General features: G+C 49.6%; 1 protein-coding gene across 2 annotated transcripts in view; it reads right to left on the minus strand.

Annotated features, from left to right (window-relative positions):
• The window catches only part of Synpr (synaptoporin), a 303,503-nt gene that overhangs the window by 144,813 nt on the left and 135,676 nt on the right, over positions 1 to 23,014 (minus strand). Inside the window, exon 1 of one of the 2 annotated variants that reach the window (XM_004644790.2) lies at positions 16,580 to 16,856. The exons of the other annotated variant lie outside the window; for it this stretch is intronic. Coding sequence (XP_004644847.1) covers positions 16,580 to 16,603 — 24 coding nt within the window. The 5' untranslated portion in view covers positions 16,604 to 16,856. Of the gene's footprint in view, positions 1 to 16,579; positions 16,857 to 23,014 lie in introns of those variants that run through there. 2 annotated transcript variants of the gene reach the window in all.

Consider the following 23,014-nt stretch of genomic DNA (forward strand, 5'->3'; position numbering starts at 1 on the left):
GGACTGGGCTACGGGACACGATGCCACGGTGTGTGCCGAGGACTGGGCTACGGGACACGATGCCACGGTGTGTGCCGAGGACTGGGCTACGGGACGCGATGCCACGAACCATTCTGCCAGGGAGATGATCTCGAGAGAAGGAGGGCACTAGGGGCTGCAGGGTTCCGATTGTTCACCTAAATGCAAAGGAAATTTACTAGAACACGTGAGGCAGGCAAGGGAGGTGACTGAGCCTGGGTGTAGAAATGATCTCTCTCATTCCTATATCAAGACGTGCTGAGGAAGGTGTGAGAGAAGAGTGAAAAGCAGAGAATTTTCAGGGAAGAATGCAAGGGAGAAAGGGAGGTAAGTGTGAAGATAGAGAAGTGGACAACACAAGGCAAAAGCCATGAGATCCAGCGCTAAATGAGATGGCGGGTGAGGAAGGTGTCAAGGATGTCTCTGTTGGATAAGAGGATGCAGCACTTTTCGATTAACGCGGCATAATGGAAATCATTTAGCAGGATTAAGAGATTATAGAGACTGCATTAAAAATTCTAAATCAGTTCAGAGTTTAAGGACCCTATTTCCATCCCACTCCCAGTAGTATTAGGCTGGGCGGACTTGATAAATCACATAAATCCTGCTTAAAATGATAGCAACCGTCATCTTCACAAAGGGGTGATTAGATGAAATTAGAGATTGAATTTGATAGAATGGGTTTCTGCTGACTGTCGCTTTTGCCCGGGTCCCATCGGGTGAGATCTGGAAAGTGCTGTGGGAAGACACACCACGCCCCCTTATCTTCATGGAGGTCAAAGTGTGCTGGGTGAGACCACGCCAGCACCACGCGAGCATGGAGCCACGTTAGGTGAGAGCGCAGTTCCACAGCAAGCTCACTCAGTGGATGGTGGGAGAAAGACCTAGTGGCCCCATTTTCCTAGATGACAGATGCCAACTCCTAGAAAGACAATTGCACTGTTTACTGAAGAACAGCCACAGGTGCAGGAGTGAGCCTGGTCAGGGCCAGTGGAGATGCTGCTCAGCGGAGCGCAGGCCAGACTGCAAACTCACGGGACCATGAGCTTAGTGAGCAGTGTGGCTTGGAGCCATGAAACTGTGGGATGGCCTGTCACACAGCAGAGGCTAGCTGAGAGACAGCATTGAGACAGAGAAGCTGAGGGCAGCTTATGGAAGGATTAATCTGTTGTTTTGTAAATGTATTTAGTACACGGTCTCACTACACAGACTGGACTCGTAGTGATTCTCCTGTTTTTCAGCCTCCCAAGCGCTGGGATTTCATGTGCACAACACCACTCCTGCTGTCAGTAGCTGTCTCAGAGTGCCGCATAGGCAAGGCTGGCATGGTATGCCAGGGATTGAACTTCAGCCCCTGCGTCGGCCTAAGCAGGCACTTTAATCCGCTGAGCTGTCTGGCCAGCCCAGAAGAATTACTCTTGGTAGTAGATTTTATAAGGCTTTATGAAACATGACCATCAGTCATCCTCCCGTATCTTAAAAGTGAACAAACTTGAGCACCCCAAATATCTAGATTTTCAGAAAAACAGTATATGCACAGCTAGGATTTGGAGGAGACAGGTTAAGAAGAAAAGTAATTCAGGGTCTTCAGAGGCAAGAGTGATTCATAAAATGTGAGTGGGAAAATAGCACCATTTTGATGGAACAAAGGTAACAGGATGAGTTAATGCAGCGTGCGTCACGCTGGCGGCTGAGGGGCCTCTGGAAGCGTCTGCCGGGCTGGGGTGACTGCATGAGCACACGCTGGGGGTGGGGGCGGGTTCAGAGAGGCTGCAGAGCCTCCCTTTCCTGGACACAAAGCTTTGGAAATGGCAGCGTGCTCTGCGGTGGGTCAGGCAGGGGTGCTGGGTGGCGCTTTCGGGCACCTTCCTTTCGGAGGGGACATGCATCGGAACCTGCCCCACGGAGGCTCACAGGCCTCCCTGAGCGGAAGCTTAACTACGTTCCTAGTCTGCAGCTTGTGTTCACTGTTTCCTGTTTTTTTTTTTGGCTAATAAAGTCAGTTGGTTAGATGCCGGAGCACTTGAAGATTTCTTCAATTCGATTTTGACCTAATTTATTTAGCAGATGCAAGAAACATCACCCAAGAGCTCGTTAAAATGAACCTTCCGTGCTTTGCCTGAGAGCTGGTGATGGCCCAGAAAAACAGCGACCTGCTAAGACCTGAGCCCTGAAAAGAGAATCAAACAGACCTGTTCTTAACAAGAGGATAATGCTATGGACAAGATCAGTAGAAATCTGAATGCGGCGGAATGGCACTGCTAGAGTAATAAGCATAACTGATGGGAACCGAAAGCTGTTTGGAGAGTCAAGAGTTTCTTCAAAGGGAAAGCACTGAGCAGCTCACCAGGGAGCTGATTCCTGTCTTGAAGAAGTCAATGGGAGGGCCGTGGCTGGCACACTGAGCGGCTCCCAGGTTGGCCAGGAAGGGAGGCTTGTGCAGCCGGTGAGCAGCTGCCCAGGGTGGCACGAGGCCCAGGGCTTGGCAGCCCCGCCTTTGGGTCCGCCCTGCGGGGCCCTGGGCAGAGACCCTGCTTCCCCGCATCCATCCACCCTGACGGGAAATGACAGACAGCTTCTCCTGGTGCCCTGTCCGACTCTCCAGTCTAAGGCGAATCTGGGGACAAGGATGTCATGAGTGGGGACCCAGGCCTAGAGTGGGGGCTGCCAGGAGGCAGCACTGGCAGCCGGGCCTCGGGGACGCTGAGCTCAGTGCTCAGACCCACGTCCCCTCTCAGGTGCAGGGAGAGCTAGGCCAGCGCTCTGCGCGGGGCTGAGCAGAGTGAACTCCCCACCGTCACTTCGCAGCTTCGAATGCGTCTGCCCCGTACCTGTCCCACAGAGAGAAAGGCCCCTGGGAAATGGGAGCTGGCTTCTGAGCCGTCCCAGTCCTGTACTCTGACCAGTGCCACCACCTGGTAAGTCAGCCTGGGGAGGCTCAGGGCACCGAAGCAGCAGCGCCTACGGGAAGGGCGAATCCTGAGCGGCTGTCATTTATTCATTTGACACATTTACAGAGAACCCAGGCTCCAAACACCGCGTCTGGGGCACTGGGGAGGGACAGAGGGGCAGGCGGGTCTTGTTATCTGAGGCCTATTTTGGAGTAAACAGCTTAGTGTGAACGAGATAAGATAGTTGAGATTTGAAATTGAGAGCACTTGAACACACACAGACACACACAGTGTGTGCGATCTACACGCAGAAAGATGAAGCAAGAGGGGAATGCCGCCGCCGGGTCTTTCTTTACCTGGTTTTTTTTTTTTTGAGGGGAGGGTATCACCAGGGATTGAACACAGGTCCTTCACGCTAAGCGACATCCTCAGCCCTTTCTCAACTTTTTGCAATTTTATTTTGAGGCAGGGTCCCACTCAAGTGCCGACACTGTTCCTAAATTAAGATCCTCTTGCCTCGGCTTCCCAGAGCGCTAGGACTGCACACAAGGCTCGGCCTGCCTGCGCGGAAGCGAGCGGCGCCGCCCGGGGAGGCTTCAGCTGGGTGGGGCTGTTCCAATTTTCCGCGAGCGCGCAGCACGGAGGGGTGCACATTTGCTCTAATAGAGGGGCTAATGACCAGTAGCTAATCCTCCCACCGCAGTGGCTCGGGGCGTGAGGGGCATCCATGCTTGTACCTAGCGTACTGTTTTCTTTTGCCAACTCCAGATCCAGTGCTCTTGTGAGGTCTTATTTCTCTAGCTCTGACCCATCTGTCTGTGGCATACACTGTGGCTGGCCCAGGAGAGAAGAAAGCTCAGCTGGGCCGTGAGAACATGGAAAAATGTGGCTAGAGAAGCGTGCTTCCTGAGGGGTGCGGCGGTGCCTACCAAGAATCCCAACCCTCGCTGAGGCAGACGGGCCATGAGTTCAAGGCCAGTCTGGGCAACTTAGCAATTTCTTGAGAAAATAAAAACTAAATAAAACTGGCTGGAGATGTAGCTCAGTGTAAAGACCCTCATCCAATTGCTAGTACTGCAAAACAAAGCAAATTAAAAAAAAAAAAAAGGGAAAAAATGTTCTCCGCATATCTCCATTTTAAAAGTGCTGATTACAGGGAAAACTGCCCTTCCGTCATGCTGCACTGTGTATGAGGTAGGGGCCCTGAGACTGTCAATCTGAGGTCAGAGGTCGGTGTACCCGTCACTGCGTGAGCGCCCGCCCTGTCCCTTGTGCCCCTCCTTGGCCGTGGTCCAGAGCAGAGCACGCGAGGAACAGGGCCACGACCAGCGCCCGCAGCATAAAATTCATACTTCCTGGTATGAATAACTCTTAGGGGAATTTGAACAGTATGATACGAACTCTTAGCTTGACCTAGAAAACCCATGATGCTGGCTCGTGGTCCAGGGTGCGCTGGGCCTGCCCGAGCCCGGCTGTGTCTGACCCACGAGAGGTAACGCATCACTAGATGGACTACTCGAGCTGTTCAGGGAAATCGACACTAATCCATCTGTTATGATACTACTGCACAGCTGCTGGTAGGCTAGGGAGACAACGGAGAGGTCACTCGACTTCAAGTTACATAGTGGACACTTAGCTGGTAGAATTCACTGGGACATTATTTTGATTCTGACTCAGTGAAAATTGATTCTAACTCAAATAAAATTGCTCCTAAATTTAAATTGGGAAGTACATAAAGAAAGTTCATTTGGAGGAACTGCTTTAAAAGGCCATTCTAAAATTCAAAGTTGGGCCTGGCCAAATAGTTCAGTGGATTAAAGTGCCTGAAAGTAGGAGCAGGGGCCAGGGGTTCGATCCCCAGGTCTACCATGCTGGTCCCAACCTGGTGGCATGTGCCTGTAATCCCAGCTCTTGGGAGGCTGTAAACAGGTGGATCAGTATGAGTCTGATCTAGTAGTGAGACCCTGAACACCCTGTAGACCCTTCCCTAATAAATAAATAAACCCTCAAAGTTGAATTGAGATTATTGCATAGTAGCCTAATAGCCTAACAAGGTTTCCAATAATATTTATAAAATTGTATTGAAACTGGCACTCCATGCCTTGCAAATATCATTTGTCTTTATATCTGGATTCTGTTTTCTTCCCTACTGACATTAGACAACAGTAATATTCAACCACAAAATAATCACAAAAAGCTCCCACACTGCAGAGCAGGAGGGCCGCACAGGGAGCTTTGTGATCCCGAGCCTTCGCTTTTCTTTCACGGGAGGATTTTTGAGGTCTAGAGTCCAAGCTGACTTTGGAGAGAGAAGACCTGGACCCGAGTCCCTGTGTCCTTGCTTCTTGGAGACAAATCTCTGGCCAGTAGGAAATGGCCTTCGGAGCCAGAGATGCCCTCACTTCCTGGGGAGCTCAGCTCGCTACCCATGTGCTTGCGCAGTGCGGCGTGGAGTGACGCATGGCTGCATCACACCACAGGTGCTGTGGGCCGGAGCTCCTGCGGGAGGGCAAAGGGCGTGGGGTTGGGTGGGCGGGAGGCTGGAGTCAGCTTGAACTCTTCAGGTAGGGCAGTTCGTTATAGTAAACAAATCCTAAAGCTGACAAAGATGAAAATAGATATCTATATTTCCATCTTTTTTGGTAGAGGTACCCTAAAAATTTTACTATTTGAATCAGTTAAAATACATATTTGAAGGAAGGGCTTACACTTTCTATTGATCTATATTTCTCCGTAGCTCTTTGCACTGCCCAACAGTTTCCATTTATTTGTCCGCTGTCCCTGGTAGTACCCCCTAAGTGACATGTATCACAACTGAACCCCCGCCCCAAGCATGAGAAAGTTCCTGGCACTTGTTGAACGAATATAACCAAAGATCTACATGGTAAATTAAACATCACTTCCAAAATATTCAAAGTATGTTTCTACTTATAGCAACTAATCTGTTCTTCCACGATAGTCATGATAGTATACTTTGGAAGCCATAATTGTGAAATTCCATCCTGTAACCAGTAATGGTAGGTTTATGATTTATGTAGAGTACCGTGTGCCCCATGGGCACCACGCGAGCCCCATGACAGCTCCTCCCAGCCTCCGGCAGTGGGAGCGCTTTCTTCTCTCTGCAGACAAGAAAGCAGACACCACCCAAGTCACAGGGCTGGCGGGGCATGGGAGCTTGAATTTGACTCCCAAGTTGGGTGGGCCTAAAGCCCACATTCTGCCATGATGGTTTTCCAAAAAAGAAACTAATTTGATAGAAAAATTAAGTAGGATTTAACATTTGTCTGATAATGTTATGAAAGTTGTCAGAACAAAGTGACCTCACTTTGGTCAAATTCTAACTGAAAAAAATAAGATAAAGCCAGGAGACCCTGAAGGACAGCATCTCCTTGATGCGCCCCTGATAACAGCACTTACTCTTCCCGAAAGACTGCTGGAACCTTAGGCGAAAGCACGTCAGTAAGGTGCCCGCCCAGCCGCTGTCTGTCCAACCTCAGATTAATCTGCGTGGCCAAGGATTCGTGCTTCAAAATACCACATATGTTCTTCCTGTTTTTATACCTAAACACTTGCCCTGTCTCAAGCTATGTTCACAGGTTACTAATGCACGCATCTTTCCTCTGCAGTGCCCCGGTATTGCCCTATATCATTATTCTTTGAAGAATTGCTTCCTGGTGGTTATTTAGGTTGACATTGTTTCTATTATATTCTTGTTTTGCATAAATACATGAGGAGGGATATTTAGTTCTTGTTCATAGTAGTATTTTTTTTTTTTTTTTGGTGTTTGAAGCATTATTATACCATGTTTAATTAATTAATTACCATTCTAAGAAACCTGCTTTTAATGTAAACACCATTCTAATAAACTCTTCAGGGACTTCTGATACAGGTGGTCCCTGGCCTGCTCCTTGAGAAGTAATGCCAGAGTTAAGTGGGAGGTGCTAAGCTTCTGCAGAAGCCTTCCTGGGAGTTCTGGGCTCTAGGTGGGTGGTGCTTGAGCCCACCTGGGAGGAGGCTGGGTCACCCCCAAGGAAGACACAGAAGGAAAGGCTTCGGGGAGGGTGTAACGGTGGCCAGCTCACATTACAACCAGGGCTGGAACCCAGCCTTTGCCGGTTCTAGAGTTGAGCTTCTCAAATTTTGCAGCCTGCAAAATGGCCTGGAGACCACAGGTGCAGAGGTCAGTCTCTGGCCTGTGGGTGCAGACTCTGATTCTGAGCAGATCTGTGTCCCTGATGGGTCCTCAGGCAGTGCTTGGACCAGAAGCTGCTGCTGTTACTGGCAAGATGCTTAAGGGCCCTGGTCCCCACCATGTGCTGTTTATCTCTGGGAGCCAGGAGCCATTGTTGAGTTTCTCCTTCAGATGGACATGAAAATGACCCTGGCTGGGGCCTCTCGGAAGGACAGGACCTGGATGGAGGATGACTCACACCAGCTTTGCACAGACTGACATGTGGAAGGAGCCCACATTTGGGGTCAAGCACAACGAGGTCACAGTTCATGGTCACCACCCATGACACGTGTGACTGGACAGGTGGCTCAGAACTCTCCGGGCCTCATTTTTCTTAAACTTGAAGGAATAATCACGACCCTTGGGGTCCTGCCAAGAAGGTGCTCATACCAGAGGTGGCACACATGCGGTAACTATGGGAACTCTAACATTTTGTCCTCTGAGTCATCCTCATTCTGGTATTCCTGGATTTACTAAAGAAGTTCATGCCCTTCAGATTTTGTGGGCTCTAATCTTTTCTTCGTTATCTCCCTCCAAGAGCTGTTATGAAGATTAAATAAATTAATATGCACGAAACTCTTGGAACTATGCCTGTCATATAATTAGTACCCAAGGTGGCTTAGCTTCTATTTTTAGCACTTACTACAATGATAATTAAATCAATTTTTGAGGGATTTCAAAAGTGACTTTCCCCCCATTAGCCTGCAAGTCTTCTGAGACCTGAGATTGATGCAGTTAGCTGCCACCATGTCCTAAGCTCTGTAGGTAGTTGCCTAGGCAGGTTGCATAAGAGAAAGAATGAGGAAACAATTGTGTGAATAAATAACAAAGCATTCTCGCCTCCCGGAAGAGACCTTCAGGGAGGAAGTCTGAGAAACACTATCTCAGAGTGCAGAGGCGATGCAAGAGCGAGGGAGGGAAAGCCCCGCCAGGGACCTGGCGGGGAGCTGGTGAGAGGAGGGTTAGAAACCCCAGTAGGCCCCGAGAGGTGAGCTGAGGGGAGCACCGGGCAGAGGGCTGCCAGCAGATAATGGTCTTGGAAAACGAAAAATCCGAGCTAACTGAGTTTTCTGATCAAATGTGTCAGGAGATACTTTGGTAAATAAAACATGAGGAATGAGAAACCTTTGAATTTCCTGCAGCAGGGGCTAATGAGAAGCCCGGGGCAGGCAGCTGGAGGCTTCCCTGCGTGCTATCCTCCAGAGAAGAGGATTGTGGCGCAGCAGCTCCCCTGCGAAGCTCCGGGCTGTGCTGAGGAGCAGAGGGCTGAAGTCACATAGGGCTAGCACGCAGGGGCCGAGGGCTGAGGGCTGGTCAGTCCCTCCTCCACCCCTGATTACACAACTTGTGGGGGCGGGCAGGACAAGGTCTAGGAGCAAGCAGGGAAGCTCCGGAACGCTCCTCTTGCAGCTCGGCTCCTCATCCTGGGGAATGACATCATCACCCACAGCGCTGGGCTTAGTGTTGGCTTCATTAGTGCTGTTCTTCAGTAATGATACCCATCCCCGCAATTTGATACAGCGTGAGTGTCCCCTAGAGACAGAGCGACCCATCAGAGCATCTCCAAAGTACTTCCGACCATCCCATAATGACAGCCCCTTTCCTGGTGGACTGGGAAGCCCTTTCCTATAACTTCTTCCACTTGCTGAGCACGTGGTAGGAAAACGGCCAGCCAAATGGCCTTGGACTACAGAGAACAAAGCTGTCACCTAGACCTGCGCAGACTCGGGAGGGTTTCCCACCTCTTTTATGGCAGCAGTCGGCCCCGTGCTCCGGCCGAGGGACTCTACTTCCAGACGAATAGGCTGAGGTCCAGAGGAGCTTGATATATCATCACACGCAGCCTCGTAGGTCGCAGAGCCAAGACTGGGAGTTCTTTCCTCTCCTCCAGGCTCTGCACGCTGAGGGAGGTGGTGCCGGCAGGAGACAGCTTCTGCCTGGGAGTTCCGCCAGAGCCATACCTGAGAGGCTTTATCTTGGAAGGTGCGCCCCCGCGGGTTCTTGGTAGCTAACAGCTCATCAGGAAACCAAGGATCTGGGCCACGGTCCTTGTGAGCCCCTGCTAGGAAGCCCTGCAGCGCTTGATCCGCGCTCAGGAGCAGGTGCAAAGCGTGGCCTGCCACTCCCTACCTGCTGTGCTGGTCGGGCCTCCCACCCTCCAAAGGTCCAGGAGCAGCGCTGGCTCTGCCTTGTGCCCTCCGATGCTATACTCTCTGCCTGCTGAGGACACCGGAGTAAGCAAGCCGTCCAAAGCTCCATAGCTGGTAAGGGCTGAGTAAGGACGCAGGCTGGTGGCCACCCAGGGTCCAGACACAACCTGCGGCCTCTCTTGCCCAACAGCCTCCAAGATATTTACCTTTTTCCTAATATATAGTGTAATTTTAGGGTTCATGAGTGAATCCAGACTCTGTCCACTGTTAGCTGTAGCAATTTGGACCCAGCCACTCTAAGTACGCCTCCCTTATTCAGTTGTGAAGGGTGATACTTCCCACTGAGAATCACCAAATGGAATCATATCAGATTAAAATGCCACTAGAGGGAAAAGACAACCTACAGATTGAGAAGAAAATTTCCAGCTATTTAACAGACAGAGGACTTGTATTGATTATATATAAAGAACTCAAAAAAATTAGACTGCCCTCCTCGAGACCTAACGAAAACGAGTTGGCAGACCCTTCTCAGATGCACCAGTGAGTACATGGAAAATGCTCACCCTCGCTGCCCGTTAGAGAGATGCACTTTTAAACTACACCAAGATTCTAAGTGAACCCAGAGAGAATAGCTATTATCGAACCATTAAACAAAACAAATGCAGGTGAGGAATTGGGGAAAAAGAAACTCCGTTGCTGGAAGTGTAAACTAGCGCAGCCACTGTGTAAATCAGTGTGGAGATTCCTCAAAACACCTAAAAGTGGAGGTTCCATTTCACCTCGCTGTCCGCCTTCTAGGTATTTTCTTGAAAGAGTTAGATCCTATTACAGGGGTAGGATACAGCACACACCCTTACTTTTAGCAGCACAATTTATAATGGCTGGTCTTGTAGGTGGCACACACATCCAACAAGAGACAAGTGGGAGATGTGGTGTTTATACACAATGGATTACTATGTAGGCACAAAGAAAGGTGGACTCGAGGTACTGTGGGGTAGATGAAATGCAACCTGAGAACATAGTGTGAACTGAAATAAGTTAGACACACAAGCACAGATATGACCTGGTTGCTATAGTAAGAGGCACTGTATATGTGTGTGCATATTTGTATATACACATATGCAAATACATCTGTGTATATATGCAAATAAAGAGCAAAATAGAAGGGAGATAAACAGGAAGTAGGGATATGTGCAAATACTTTCACAGATTACACATTTCATTGTTTTAAAAATATTTCAACATATGCTAATTTGTTTCATTTACACTAAAAGTTTATCTTAGTCCACTGAAGAGAAAATTTGTGTTATTATGTGTTTCTTTTTTGAATCTTTTTTGTCTTGTACTAAGTAAGTACTTTGAAGATAACAATATATATTCTAATAACTATTGTTTTTCTCTCATGTTGATATTTTAGTTTCTTCACAAAACAGAAAAAAAAAATAAAAAGGGTGATAGTTTTTAGATTTATCATCTGTTGATTTCAGGGCACTGAAATATTGTTTTTTTTGTGTGTGTGTGTGGAACTGGGGATTGAACTCAGGCCCTTGCGCTTGCCAGGCAAATGCTTATTCTACTGAGCCATCTCCCTGGCCCAATAAATTGTTATGACACTGTTTTTCAAAAGTAAGGGATAATAAGAGTTAAAACCTAGAAATGTCTTGTCTTTGTTAAGCAAGTTGTAACAATAAATTTGAGGAAAACATCTTAAAAATCCTGAGCTAAAACACACAGCATAGGATCTCAGCAATGAAAAGAGAAATGAAGCAAGAAGATATGATCTAAGCTCGCGGCCATTACCAAGTTTCTTGCAGTAATTCTCAGCTAGAGACGGTGTGGCCACCTGTGGAGGTAGTTTTGGTCCTTGCAGTTGGGGGCGGAAGATGTTGCTGACATCTCGTGGGTGGAGGCTGAGAATGAGGCCCCCACTCTCATGGCTGTGGCCGAGGTGGGCCAAAGTGTTGGCAGTGTTGAGGCTGAGAGGCCGTCATCCACTAGAAGTTCTGTGAGCTTGGAGCATGCCTGCGCTGAGTGTCTAGCACCAGAGACGGCGCAAGGCAGGCTTCCGACGCATCGACGTTTGCTCAGTAGAGGAGGAGGGGGACCCGCCACCCCCAGCTGGGCAGTGCAAGGCTGGTCTCACTGGTTGCAGGGGGAGAAAAATCTCAGCTCTGCAGCAGCTCCTCAGTTTGCTCTTCCCCCTCCTCTCTATCCCTGCAAAGCCTCTGTGCTGTCTGTCCTCTCCCACGCTGGGCAGCAGTGAGCTGAGCCCGTGACATCTGAGAAGGCCTCAGAGTGGCAAGCAATGCGCATAAGCCACAGCGCTGCAGGCCTCCCCCAGCGCCCCTGCAAGCCTCTCCACTCCTGCAGACAGTGAGTGCGTCCATGAACCAACGGCTTCAGCCCTGCTCCTTGGCGGAGTGTGAGCAGGTAAGGCCCAGAGCACACATTTCCTGAAGATGCTCTGTTATGCCTCTAAGAAGACAGATTCTGGGTAAGGAGGCAGAAGTGGATGCAGGTGAGAAAGTGGAAAATGAAGACCCTTAGTTCTGGGGGCACAGACCTTAGACCCCAGTGTCCGTCACCGCGTCTCCCATATCTCTCACTGCCTAGCGCGTGGCAGGCAGCCGTCCCTAAGCTTTTGTTCAGGGAAAGGAAACTACAGAGAAAAACAGCCCAAGCCTTCCCCCAAGTCACCTTCCAGCTTAGTATTGTTGTGCTGCCTTTACAACCCAGCTCCGTGGGAAGGTATTTGGAGTTCCAGAGGCTTTGAGCAGTGTGTCCACTGGCTCCCCTGAGGAGACCCACAGCTGCAGGGGTGCAGGGCCGCGTCACTGAGGAGTGTCCACACGGTGGCTTGAAGTCCACAGTAATAATTCAGTTCGGACACATGTGCTCCTAGACACGTTTTACCAGAGAGAAAACTAATTCTAAAATCCTTGTCATAGTTTTGCCAGAGTGTCTACACTGTGACAGTGTATGATAACTTGAAAGGATTACGAATTCTACAAGCAGAGCCAAAGGAGTCCCCAGGGGCTCGTGGGGAACCCTCGTGCGCAGCGCAGCTCTGCCCCTGGGGCACAGTGACCTGGCCCTCCTGCACTGGCCACCCCAGGCTTCCTCAGCAACCTGAGAGTCCCTGTTGCGAGTCAGCGTTCCCGAAGCTGCAGTGGGGTGTTGAGTGGCCCCTGGATGCTTCATTAGGATTTTTGGCTAGAATCTGGGTCCAAATATGATGATCGTCAAGTTCATCAATCGTGCAGACCCAGCGGTGTGCGCCGTGGAGAGAGCGAGGTGCTTCTTCTGAACTCGCCCCTTCTCCGTAGACATTCACACACTCACCAGTGACCGAGGGCCTCCGGTTTCAAGATCAAGAGACTCACGCTCTGCTTTCTTACACAAGTGTGCACCACCACCACCAGGGCTATCTGCGCGGCAGCCCAGCAGGCACAGCTGCGACGCGTCCCAGGCCTGGCCGACATGCACGAAGTGCTAGCGTCAGCCGCCTTCTCTGTACCTACTAGATTATTCTAAAGCACTTCTTGGCCGATACGTTTCAGTGCACCGTTCCACAGGCAGAGCAATGGCAGGATGGGACGGCTCAGACGGGACGCACTCTCCACAGGCTGGCTTCAGGGTTTGGCTGCCACTCTGCACGAGCTGATACCGGCTGGCTTGAGACTGAAAAACGCTACGTGTTGTGAAACCACCTCTAAGGTCGGCTCTAAAGGATCTCATATGTGATGAGCTCTGCAGTTGCATGCAACCTATTTCATTAAAGTAGACATTCCCATTTGGTGGCCTTCAGAGCACTGAGAACGTTCGCTCAGGAATGTTCTCAGGTTTGCATTTCCTTGTCAAGAAGGGCTCTAACACCCCGCTTTCTGATTAAGCCACCCACTACAATTTTTTTCAAGAACAAGAAAGCAATAATGTAGAATCCGTGCATCGCCAAGCTTGCTCTGACAGAGCCGGCTGTGGCTTGGAAGTGCATTTCATTGTGTGCTGCGCCCTGAACTTTCCTTTGATCCACTAGATGGGTGCGCCTCAAAAGCCAGCACTTACTGGACACAGCAGATCACAGCCAGTCAGTGCTGTACTAACCACCTCCAAATCTGGTGGCGCTCCCATTCTGCGGTGAGGGCTTTGTTAAGATTCCTGTGGCTTAGTAAGATACAGCAGGGCTGTCCTGGGCTAGGTTCTGCAGTTTCTCATTTGTGGGAGCAGGCTGTGCAGGCAGGGGGAGGGAAGGCCGTGCAGCCTCTCCAGGCTCGCCATCCCCAGGCCCTCTCCATCCTGACCAGTGCATGGCTGAGGGAGGAGTTCCAAACGCATCTATCCTGTGCCATGTACAGTGTCCCTCCGTGACATGTGTCAGGGTTTTGTTGGCACAAATGGATTCCAAATGCGCGCTCAGCGCTCAGGTGCAGAGGAATGCATTTGAGGACCCGTGGCTTCCATTCTGCTGGGCCTGCAAGCTCCCTCGCTGACAGCTGGGCTCATTTCTTAATTACTCAGGTGGTACAGGTGCTTGGCAATATTCTACAGCAAGTGCCACCTCAGCCCTTTCCAGGCGAAGCACAGCCAGGAAATCCTGGGGAGGGGGTGAGTAAAAGGAGGCGAACATTCTGTCAAGTTCTCTGCAAAGAAATCAGTTCATTTGGAATGCTGTTTCTGTTTTGCCTCTGTGAGGAACCAGATGCATGCGGGTCTTGATGCCTCTGAGCTACTCCGGCACCTCAATTCTGACGCTTAGTTTAAATGACTGAGGACAAAGGTTTATTTTGGCCAATTTAAGAAACTCTCCTTCCCCAGCCCTTTGTGCATATTATCTCTTCCTGGGCTGGCTTGCTCCCGTTTCATCCACGTCTTGGGAGCTGCACAAATTGAGTAGAAGTAAAACGTGCATTCTTCAGTTTTAAACACATAATTAGCTTGCAGTTACAGAGCGCAGTGTGAGGAGGAGGAGGACATGCTGTCAGAGGGGGGCGCTGCTAATAGAAATATCGCGTGCGGAAGTGAGTTCCTGCGGGTCCTTCCTGCCTAGGCATTGGTTGTGGGCTTACAGGCATAGCGCCCCCCATCGGGGGGAGCGAGGAGAGGCCTGACCCACACGGGCCTGCGTGGCTCCCGGTCTTGTTCACGGCACCGCGGTGCCCTGACCAAGCTCCTCCCTTCCCTTGCCTCCATTCTCTTATCTGTAAAACAGGACTGTCGTTGCCTCCCTCAGAGTGGCTGTGCCCATGAAGGAAACAAGCGTGGTGCCTAGCACAGTGCCAGGGATACAGGGGCGACTTTTAAAGCGGAAACAACTACTCTTCATTTTGCACAAAAGAGTAGATGACCTCACTGTATTTTTAAAACATCTTGTATTGTTTTCCGCTATGTGTACAGATTAATTTCCTCTGCTGGGGTTACATCTTAGGGCATCCTGGACCTTTTTAGGAGCGACCCTCTGAAACACAATACACCTTTGCCCTAACACAAAGGTCCAGAGCTCTGTGAGGTATGGGTGGTTGCAATTGTCCTTCCCCGCCCCTGGGCCCAGCCTGTGGCAGCCTGCTCTTCCACGCGAGGGCAGGCCACTCGCTGGTGCTGTCCCTCCCAAGCTTCTTTAAGCACAGCAGTGACTGACTAGCTTGGGATGATAGCTCCACTTACTGCCAGTGACTTGCATGCCACCTGTTCCGAGTGGCCCCGGGAGGAGGATGACAGCTGAGGACGCTGAGAGAGGCTGGGAAATGGATGCGTGTGGTGGGGAGGGGGCGGGGGCCGCTCTACACTGATGCATCCCTTAACCCTAACTGGCAATAGCTCATGAGAAAATGCTGAGTTTGTTTCTTTAAGGAATACTTGGTTCCACCAGGGGTGTATATTCCCCATCGCTATCAGGGATGGATTTACAGGGAAGAACAATAAAGCAATGTAAGTACTCGAGTGGGTTTGAGGGATCTGTCTGCTTTTGAGGCTGAGCTAGATGAATCCAAATTCAGTCTGTTGGTCAGAACAAGTAGCTTCATTCCAGCAGGCAAAGGGCATGAGAGTTGCAGGGTGCCCCAAAGGCAGCCAATGCTCGGGGCCGTGGCCTCCCAGTCACAGAGCCATCCTGAGACTGCTGTAGGGTCTGAAAGCTGCTGTTCCCAAAAAGAATTTCTACCTAAGAGCTCTAGGCATGTTTGCAGTTCCCAACTTTACATTAGAAATCTCTGAGAAACTGTGAGTCCTTTTCCCGGTGCATTTAACTTTCACTATATTCTCTAGTTCATTCCCATGAAAATGCCACGTAGATCTGTTGGCCGTGTAACAAAAGGCACAGATGAGAGCATCAGTTTGTTTCCATTAGCATAATTAGTTAATCATCTTATCATCTCTGTCTAGGATAATTATATGAATAGACTTTCTACCAGACTTGTGAATTAACGACAAAGAACTCGGACCTTCTTTCTGTCTCAGAATGAAATGCAGTGGATAACCAGGTAATACATTTACAAAGCGTCACCACACAGAGGTGGCCAGACGCATCTTGCACCAGTTTGAATTTAACAACAGCAACTTTTCTCCAGATAAGCTTCAGCTACAGACACACCAGAGCCAGGGCCGGGCACTTAACAGATGGTAACACAAATATATAATGCAAAGAAAGGCCGAGGAGGAGCACCAGCCGGTCGGGACCTCGCTTTCCAGAGGATGCAGAGGATGGGCTTTAAGTATCTGAATACTTTCTGCATAACAATCTAGTTCTTGTCAAGGTGCACATCCCAAATCCGGATCAGAGGGCCAGCTCATTGATTCTACCCTGGGCAAGCCCTTAGGACGCCCCTGGGCTTCTTTCGGCATATCCTACAGTGCTTGGCAGCTATCTCTGGAGTTTAAGACGTTCTTACTGTGACGACGATGAAGAAACTTAAAATGGTCAGCATTCTGCAGCAAATCGGCACAGTTAGGGCATCAAATCCTCCCAGGGAAGGCTGAGGTAGAATGGCCACTTCATTTTTACAAAACCAAAGATAACTTTGCCCTACAGTTTCCTCTTTGTGTAAAGAGAAGCCCAGCAAATACTTCACTAGCCAACAACGCAGGCACCCCACAATCACATAGCAGAGCCTCTTCAGCTTAGACATATGAATAAAAGAAAGCGAAGTTGAAAAACAGAGACATCACTAAAGATATCAAAAATCATATTTGGAAAGAAAAGTGTACAGCCCAAATGTACCTACATACACACACACACACGCATGCACACACACACACACACACAGCCGACTGTAAATGAAGAGAAGCCAACTTACCGGAGCAAATATCACCATACACATTTACAAAAGAATTGAGAGTCCAACTTCCCTCTCCAGAAAGAAAACAGAGATTGTCTCATACTAAAAAGGAAGCTCCTCTGTCCGCAGCGCCAGCCGCTAGTCCCTCTTTTGAAGAAGCAAGGAGGCGAGCGAGGAGAGCGATGCGAGGAAAGTGAGATGTTATACCAATCAGGTAGCAGCGGCTGCCCTATTTGCGGAGAGATGGCAAGCCAGGCATATCAGTACAGTGACAGCCCACAGCCACGAGCAGGGAGCTGACGCTTCCCGGGCTGGCTGAGCGCTGCCCGCCTGTGGGGAGCTCCTTCCCCCACCGGGTGCGCCGGGCTCCTGGCTCACTGCTGGAGGTGCAGAGCTCCCTCCTCCCGCAGCCACAGCTCCTAACACCCAACTGAGAGAAGGAGAGGAGCCAGGATTTTGCCTGTTGAGGTTGCAGGGGAAGCAGCGGTTTCATACAATCCTTATGCATAGATTTGTATAGATTAGTTAAATGGTGGTATGTTTATTATTTTTAAAATGCCCCTGTTTTTATGGAAATGGATGGGTATTCGCATGATCCCCATTGGAGGAATTCTTGCACTGTCCATAAATAATCATTAAGGCTCGGTCCTGGGAGTCAGATTCAGGCTCCGGCAATGGGGAAGCACAAATTATAACTTGGGTGCTCATTTATCACACAAGTGTTACTTAAAGCCTTCTGCCAAATCTCAAAATTAGAAAGGTTTCGGAGGTTTAAATGTGACTCGGATCTTTTATTTTTTCCTCTGTAAAAAGCAGTCCAGCTTGTTCTCTCTGGGGGCTGCAATCACGGCTCCCTGGGGGGCTGTGCTTCAGGGACGCTGGCACCAGTTTCCTGGAGGGTGCGTGCCCTTCACATTGGCATCCTGAGGATGAGGTTCCCTGGGTCCACCCCGCAGCACAGGGAGGGCTGGGAGGCCGGGCCCTTCCACACTCAGGGGCCCCACATACAGGTGCTAGCCCAGGTGTGTCCACTGCGCCTTCTGGGCAGCAGGTGTGGCCCAGCTGAGACTGACATGTTCCGATAGGTGGTTAGCAGTCCAGAATCTGTCTTGTGTCTCCTCTCTCCTCTCTTTCTCCTCTCTCTCTCTCTCACCCCCCCCCGTCTCTCACACACATTTACACACACAGCACCATCATTACCACGAAGTCTCCAGCACCACTCTCTCTCTCCCTCTCCCTCCTTCTCTCTTGTGACACAGTAATCCAGAGAGGGAACAGAGGCAAGGCACCAAATAAACTAAAAAGAAAAAGAAAAGCAAAAAGCAGTGATGAGTCAGGCAGATTGGATCTAGTCCTGCTCCTCCATGTGTTAGTCTTGTGACCTAGGAAGAAGCCCTTTAAGGTTTCAGCCTTAGTTTACCATCTGTAAAATGGACACAATCATATTGCATAGTGCTGCTGATGGGAAGGTGTGAAAAGAAAAGAGCTCAGGCAGAACACACACGCATGGGGACCCTGCTTCCTCTCTCCACTCCAGGGTATTTACATTCTCAACTGTGACCACTGTGACCCCTGCTTGTAGCAAGCACACTGGCAGCATGACAGCCAAGAGGGAAGTGGCTCTGGAGGGAAGGCATTTCCATGAGGGCTCCCAGGATCAGAGGAATAGATGAAGCTGTGTCCATCGCTGTCCCCAGGGCCACAGCTTCTGCTGGTGGCCAGGAAGGAGAGCGTCAGTGCACAGTGCATAGAGCAAGGAGCGTGCACTCACTGGCCTGCACCGCATGGCAGGGGCATGCTGTGTAGGTCTCCAGGGAGTAATTCTCATTATCTGCTGATATTAGGGCTGTATTTCAACTAAAGGAAAACAAACTGTGTCCTGTATAGTAATATGTACCGTGCTCCAGGAATAGTCGTGAGCGAGTTTTGGTATTTTGTCTGATTTGGGCCTCCCTGAATGACAAAGTTACTATTTCTCTTCTGACTGAGCTGAGGACACCAGACCCCAGAGTGAGGGGCTCCCTGGATGTCTGTGCTCAGGGAGGAGCGGAGCTGAGACTTAGCCCCAGTGGGCGCTGTTGCCCACCTGCTAACCACTTTGTTCCGGGGCCATGGGAGGGTGCCTACCCGTTTAGGTCCTCAGTATAAAGGAGATGGTGAATCTACGTCCAGACACGTGGACCCCGTGATAGCTCCCCAGCTGTTCCCACTGTGCGAACTCACACCTCGGACAGTGGAGACCCCGAGTAGATGCAGGGCTGACCGGGCCAGCAAGGGCTGTGCCCAGCCCTGCTGGGTGTGGGCCTCTACTCAGACCCCATGAATAAAGCAGGCATGAGGCCCAGTCGTGAACTTGCTAGGAACCTGCTCTGTGGCCCTAGGAATGCCCCAAATTCCTTTGTGTTTCAGTTTTTCTCAGGTTTGAATTGAAGTTTTTCCCTGACAGTCCCTAGAGGAGATGAGGGTCCCTTTGCATAGAGGAGGCTGTAAGGCTTAGGTACAGTCTAATTTTCTGGTCAAGTTTGTTCCTACCTTGTATTTTGTTCCAGATCAAACATTCATATTCTCTTAAGTCTTGCTTGTCACCCCAGCCACCACCCTCTCTTCCCACAATGTACCTGCTTCACTCTTACTGGATGGATCTCTCTCCAGGTAGAATGCTCATTGAGCCCTTAAGGAGTAGATTAGACCATGCTACACAGCTGGAGAGAAATCCTTCCGTTATTGTGCTGCAGGCTTGAAGGGAAACCCAAACTCTTTACTGTGCCTTGAAATCCCACGTGAGCTGGCCCCGTCCACCATTTTGGTTCTCTCCAGTTCCAGCCCTCTCCTTCCTGCTGGCCTGCTCTCCTCTGTTCTGCCTGTTCCTTCCTCCTGGAACATCCTTTCTTAGACCTTCTCTTGCGTCTTGTCCTTTGTCATTTATGCTTTTGCTCCATTCCGGCTCATCATAGTCTCCTTTCCTGTGTACCTAATATCCAAAAAGCCTCTCCTGTCCCCAGCTGGCCCTCCCTTTTGCACTATCTTGTATTTTCAGTTGTAGTTGTATGTGTTATAGTTTCTTTTATAATTACTGGTATTATTGTTACTATAATACTTTTGCACTGTTATTGCTTGATAAGCTCTGGCTTAATATTTGCTCATTTATTATCTCCTTTCTCTAAGTGGTAACTTCTACGAAGGCAGAATCCATTTGGGGTCTTCCAGGTTCAAGGGAGCCCTTGGCACATAGTAGGTGTTCAGTATAGATAGTTGGTGGATAAATGAAGATAACTTGGTGAGTCAACACGAGAACACGTGGGGCACCGGATAGCAGAAAAGAAGCATAAGAAAGTAGCTCAGCCTTGAGTCGGAGGCACATGAAGAAGGACAGTGATTCCTTTGTAGAGTGAATACAGATTGCCTTTCATCTTCACTCGGAATATTCTGGAACATTGTTATCAGGGACGCCACGTCACCTTGGGTTCCAGCATCCAGCTCACCTGGGCCCACACAGAGTGACTGATGTTGGGGTATCTGCCCACACTCTTGGCACTAGAGACACATACTCTTGTCAGGTAGCCACGGCGCTGTCTGCCCCTTCTGCTTCAGTCAGTTCAGACAGTTGGCTACCACCATACAACACAAAGTTTGATCTGACAAAAATAAGGCCATATGCCAGCATTTGATGGCTCTTGCTTCAAAAGTGATGTGTTACCATTGTTGCTACTGCCTTAAAAATAACATCAACCCATTATTAGACTATTAAAAATAGCTGTCAGAAGTTTCTTCAGTTGAGTATTTATAGAGAAGGTTAAGTAGATTAAAGGATCCGCACGTCTCTGAAAACCTCATTAGCAATGCTGATTTCCAATATGGTCAGATCTGTGATTCTGATGTTCCCAATGAGCTTGGCCCTCAGACAACCTCAAAGGGCCTTTCGTGTTTTCTGCTGAGTAGGAAAACACACTTCCCCTCTGCTGGACATCCTTCCTGGCAAGTGCAACAGGTCCTTGCCCTTCCAGTTCTCTGTCTGAGCATCTGGCCTCTCAAAAGGGGTCCTTTCAGGCCTGTTAGCTTGGGCTCCGACAGTGGGAGGCCACGCTTACAAGCATTTAGCAAGTGCTGAGTGGAAAATTCCAAAAGGGTGAGGATCTCTCCCTTGCAGTGTGGGAATGGAAGTACCAAAGCTGAGATTGCTCTGGCCAGAGTAATAGATGACCAAGAAAGAAAACATTCTTGCATTTTGCTCTAAGGACCATTTCGGCTCTTGCAAGCTATAGCAGTAAGAGCACTTAGATGCAACGCGCCACTGGAACCACCTTGAAATCTGGAACGCCGACTCCTTTATCTGAGCACCACCGCTAGCTTGGGTGAAAGACGTTTTGTTTGGATATGGGCAGGTGTACACAGCCAAGGTTGACCTGTCTAGGCTATTTATTTATTTATTTATTTATTTATTTATTTATTATTTTATTGACAGAAGAAAGGTTTTTTTTTAAATCTGCTTTTGTCTCTTTTATTTTTAAATGTCTAATGTGATAAAATAGCATCCATATCAGCTGACCATTTATGAGATGTCACTTTCCTCAGTAGAACTGGTCCAGGCTGGCTCACGGGATGCCACACTGAAGCTGAAGGGAGTGGGGACAGTTGTGAACACAAGAGAAACATTAAGGGACACAGGGCAAACATTCAGTAAACCTAGGGTGTGGGGGTAGAAACGGAGCCAGCCGAACGATGAAGGGATGAAACGGCACTCACAGCAGCGAGTCGACAGGACTCAAGATCGCCGCGGCTGAGGTCCTTGGGCAGGGCGGCAGATCCTGCTCCTGTCTGCAGCCCCCGGCAGAGCCAGCAATGCAGGTAAGCAGTGACTCGAGGCTGAAGGAGGATGGCAGGGCTTTGGGGCAGGGCCTGCGTGGTGAAGCGCACTCCCCTGTAGGCGGACGTGCTGCCAGACAGCAACCACTTGTCCCTCCAAGCCGCTGCCCCAGACCCTTGGGTTTCGGAAACATGGCCTTTTGGCACCTTGCCAAGGAGATCTGTTCTTTGCCCATCCCGGGGAGGGGTGGCCAGGAGAACAGGCCGAGAGAGCTGCAGTCCATGCATTTATTCCTTTGTCCTTCTCAAGGGACCCTACTTGGTGGCGCTCTCCTTCAAAGGCCCAGGTGCCATGGGGCAGCCCTCTCCGTTCAGCCTTACCTCCTCTCTCCCTCCCTCTTTTCCTTTCTTCCTTCTTTCCTTCCCCTTTCCTTTCCCTTTCTCCCTCCCTCCGTCCCTGTCTCCCTCCCACCCTCATCTCTCCCCTCCATCCTCTCTCCATCCTCATTCCTGTCCCCTCGACCATTTAGGCCTGGGATGACACCTGCTCCTCTTAGTCACTGTCCCTGAGAAGCTGCTCCTGCACCATCTCTTCTCGCTTTACTTAACCCTTTCCTCTTTCTTTTAAATCCATCTTTTTCTAATGCCTCTAAATCACTCAATGTCATTGCCCCAGCTATTTCTTACCTGCGACCTTCATAGTATGAATGGGTGGATGCCGCCCTCCGCGTCTGCACCTGCCCTCACTATAAAATCGGGCCCTTGTAAATGAGCGGGTCCAAAGTGCTAGTTCTATAGCACACACTTCCCGTGTAACACAGTGAGCACTGAGACACTTACCCGGCTTCTTTTTGTTTGGTGGAGCCCAGGGCCCTCTCATATCTCCTCTAGAGGAAAGAGTTTACTGTGCTTTGGGACAGGGCAGGAAAACCCACACTCTACTCAGAAAGATTTCACAGATCACCCCCCCCATGAATATCAGGGACCACACACACACCGAGGCGTGTGGCTCAAGGCAAATAAATTTTTGTTGAAAATGGCCCGAGTACTGGCACTTGAGCATTTACAGTCCATGCCACTCGGCTTGGAGAGCAGGTCTGTGTTTAGTGGCTTTTCTCTGACACTGGGTGGAGGGCAACCCGGGGATACCCAGATGTCCGTGCCTAGCCCCGGATCTCAGCAACAATTCCAGATTTCTTAAGTGCTGATTAACTTTATGGTTTTCTTCCTGCGCATTTCAGGCCAGTAGAGAGGCTGAGTCCTGAAGAGACTTTGACCATAGAGAGATAAGGCCATAGGCTCTACCTAGTTCAGCTAGAGCTGACACAGGAGTTCATCTCTCCAGGAGGGAAGAGCAATTTGCAAACTTGTTGCTCTTCTGAAGTGAAAGGACAACCATTCATTAACTTAAAAATCCCAGTTCTATTTGTATGCGAGGTGAAAGCTGAATTCTGTGGTTACAGTGATGAAAATGATAATAAACACATTCCTTCTGAATAGAATTTAGAATCCTTTTTGAGTTAGCTGCACCAGCCAGGAACTACCGGGCATGAGTGGAAGTAATGTTCAATACAGATGTGCTGACTGATTGAATAAACAATGTCGAACTGCTGCGATGTGTTTCCTAATTACAATAACAAGCATGTGGAA

Source organism: Octodon degus, unplaced genomic scaffold (genome assembly GCF_000260255.1).
Source record: "Octodon degus isolate 3935 unplaced genomic scaffold, OctDeg1.0 scaffold00210, whole genome shotgun sequence".
Taxonomy (NCBI): Eukaryota; Metazoa; Chordata; class Mammalia; order Rodentia; family Octodontidae; genus Octodon; species Octodon degus.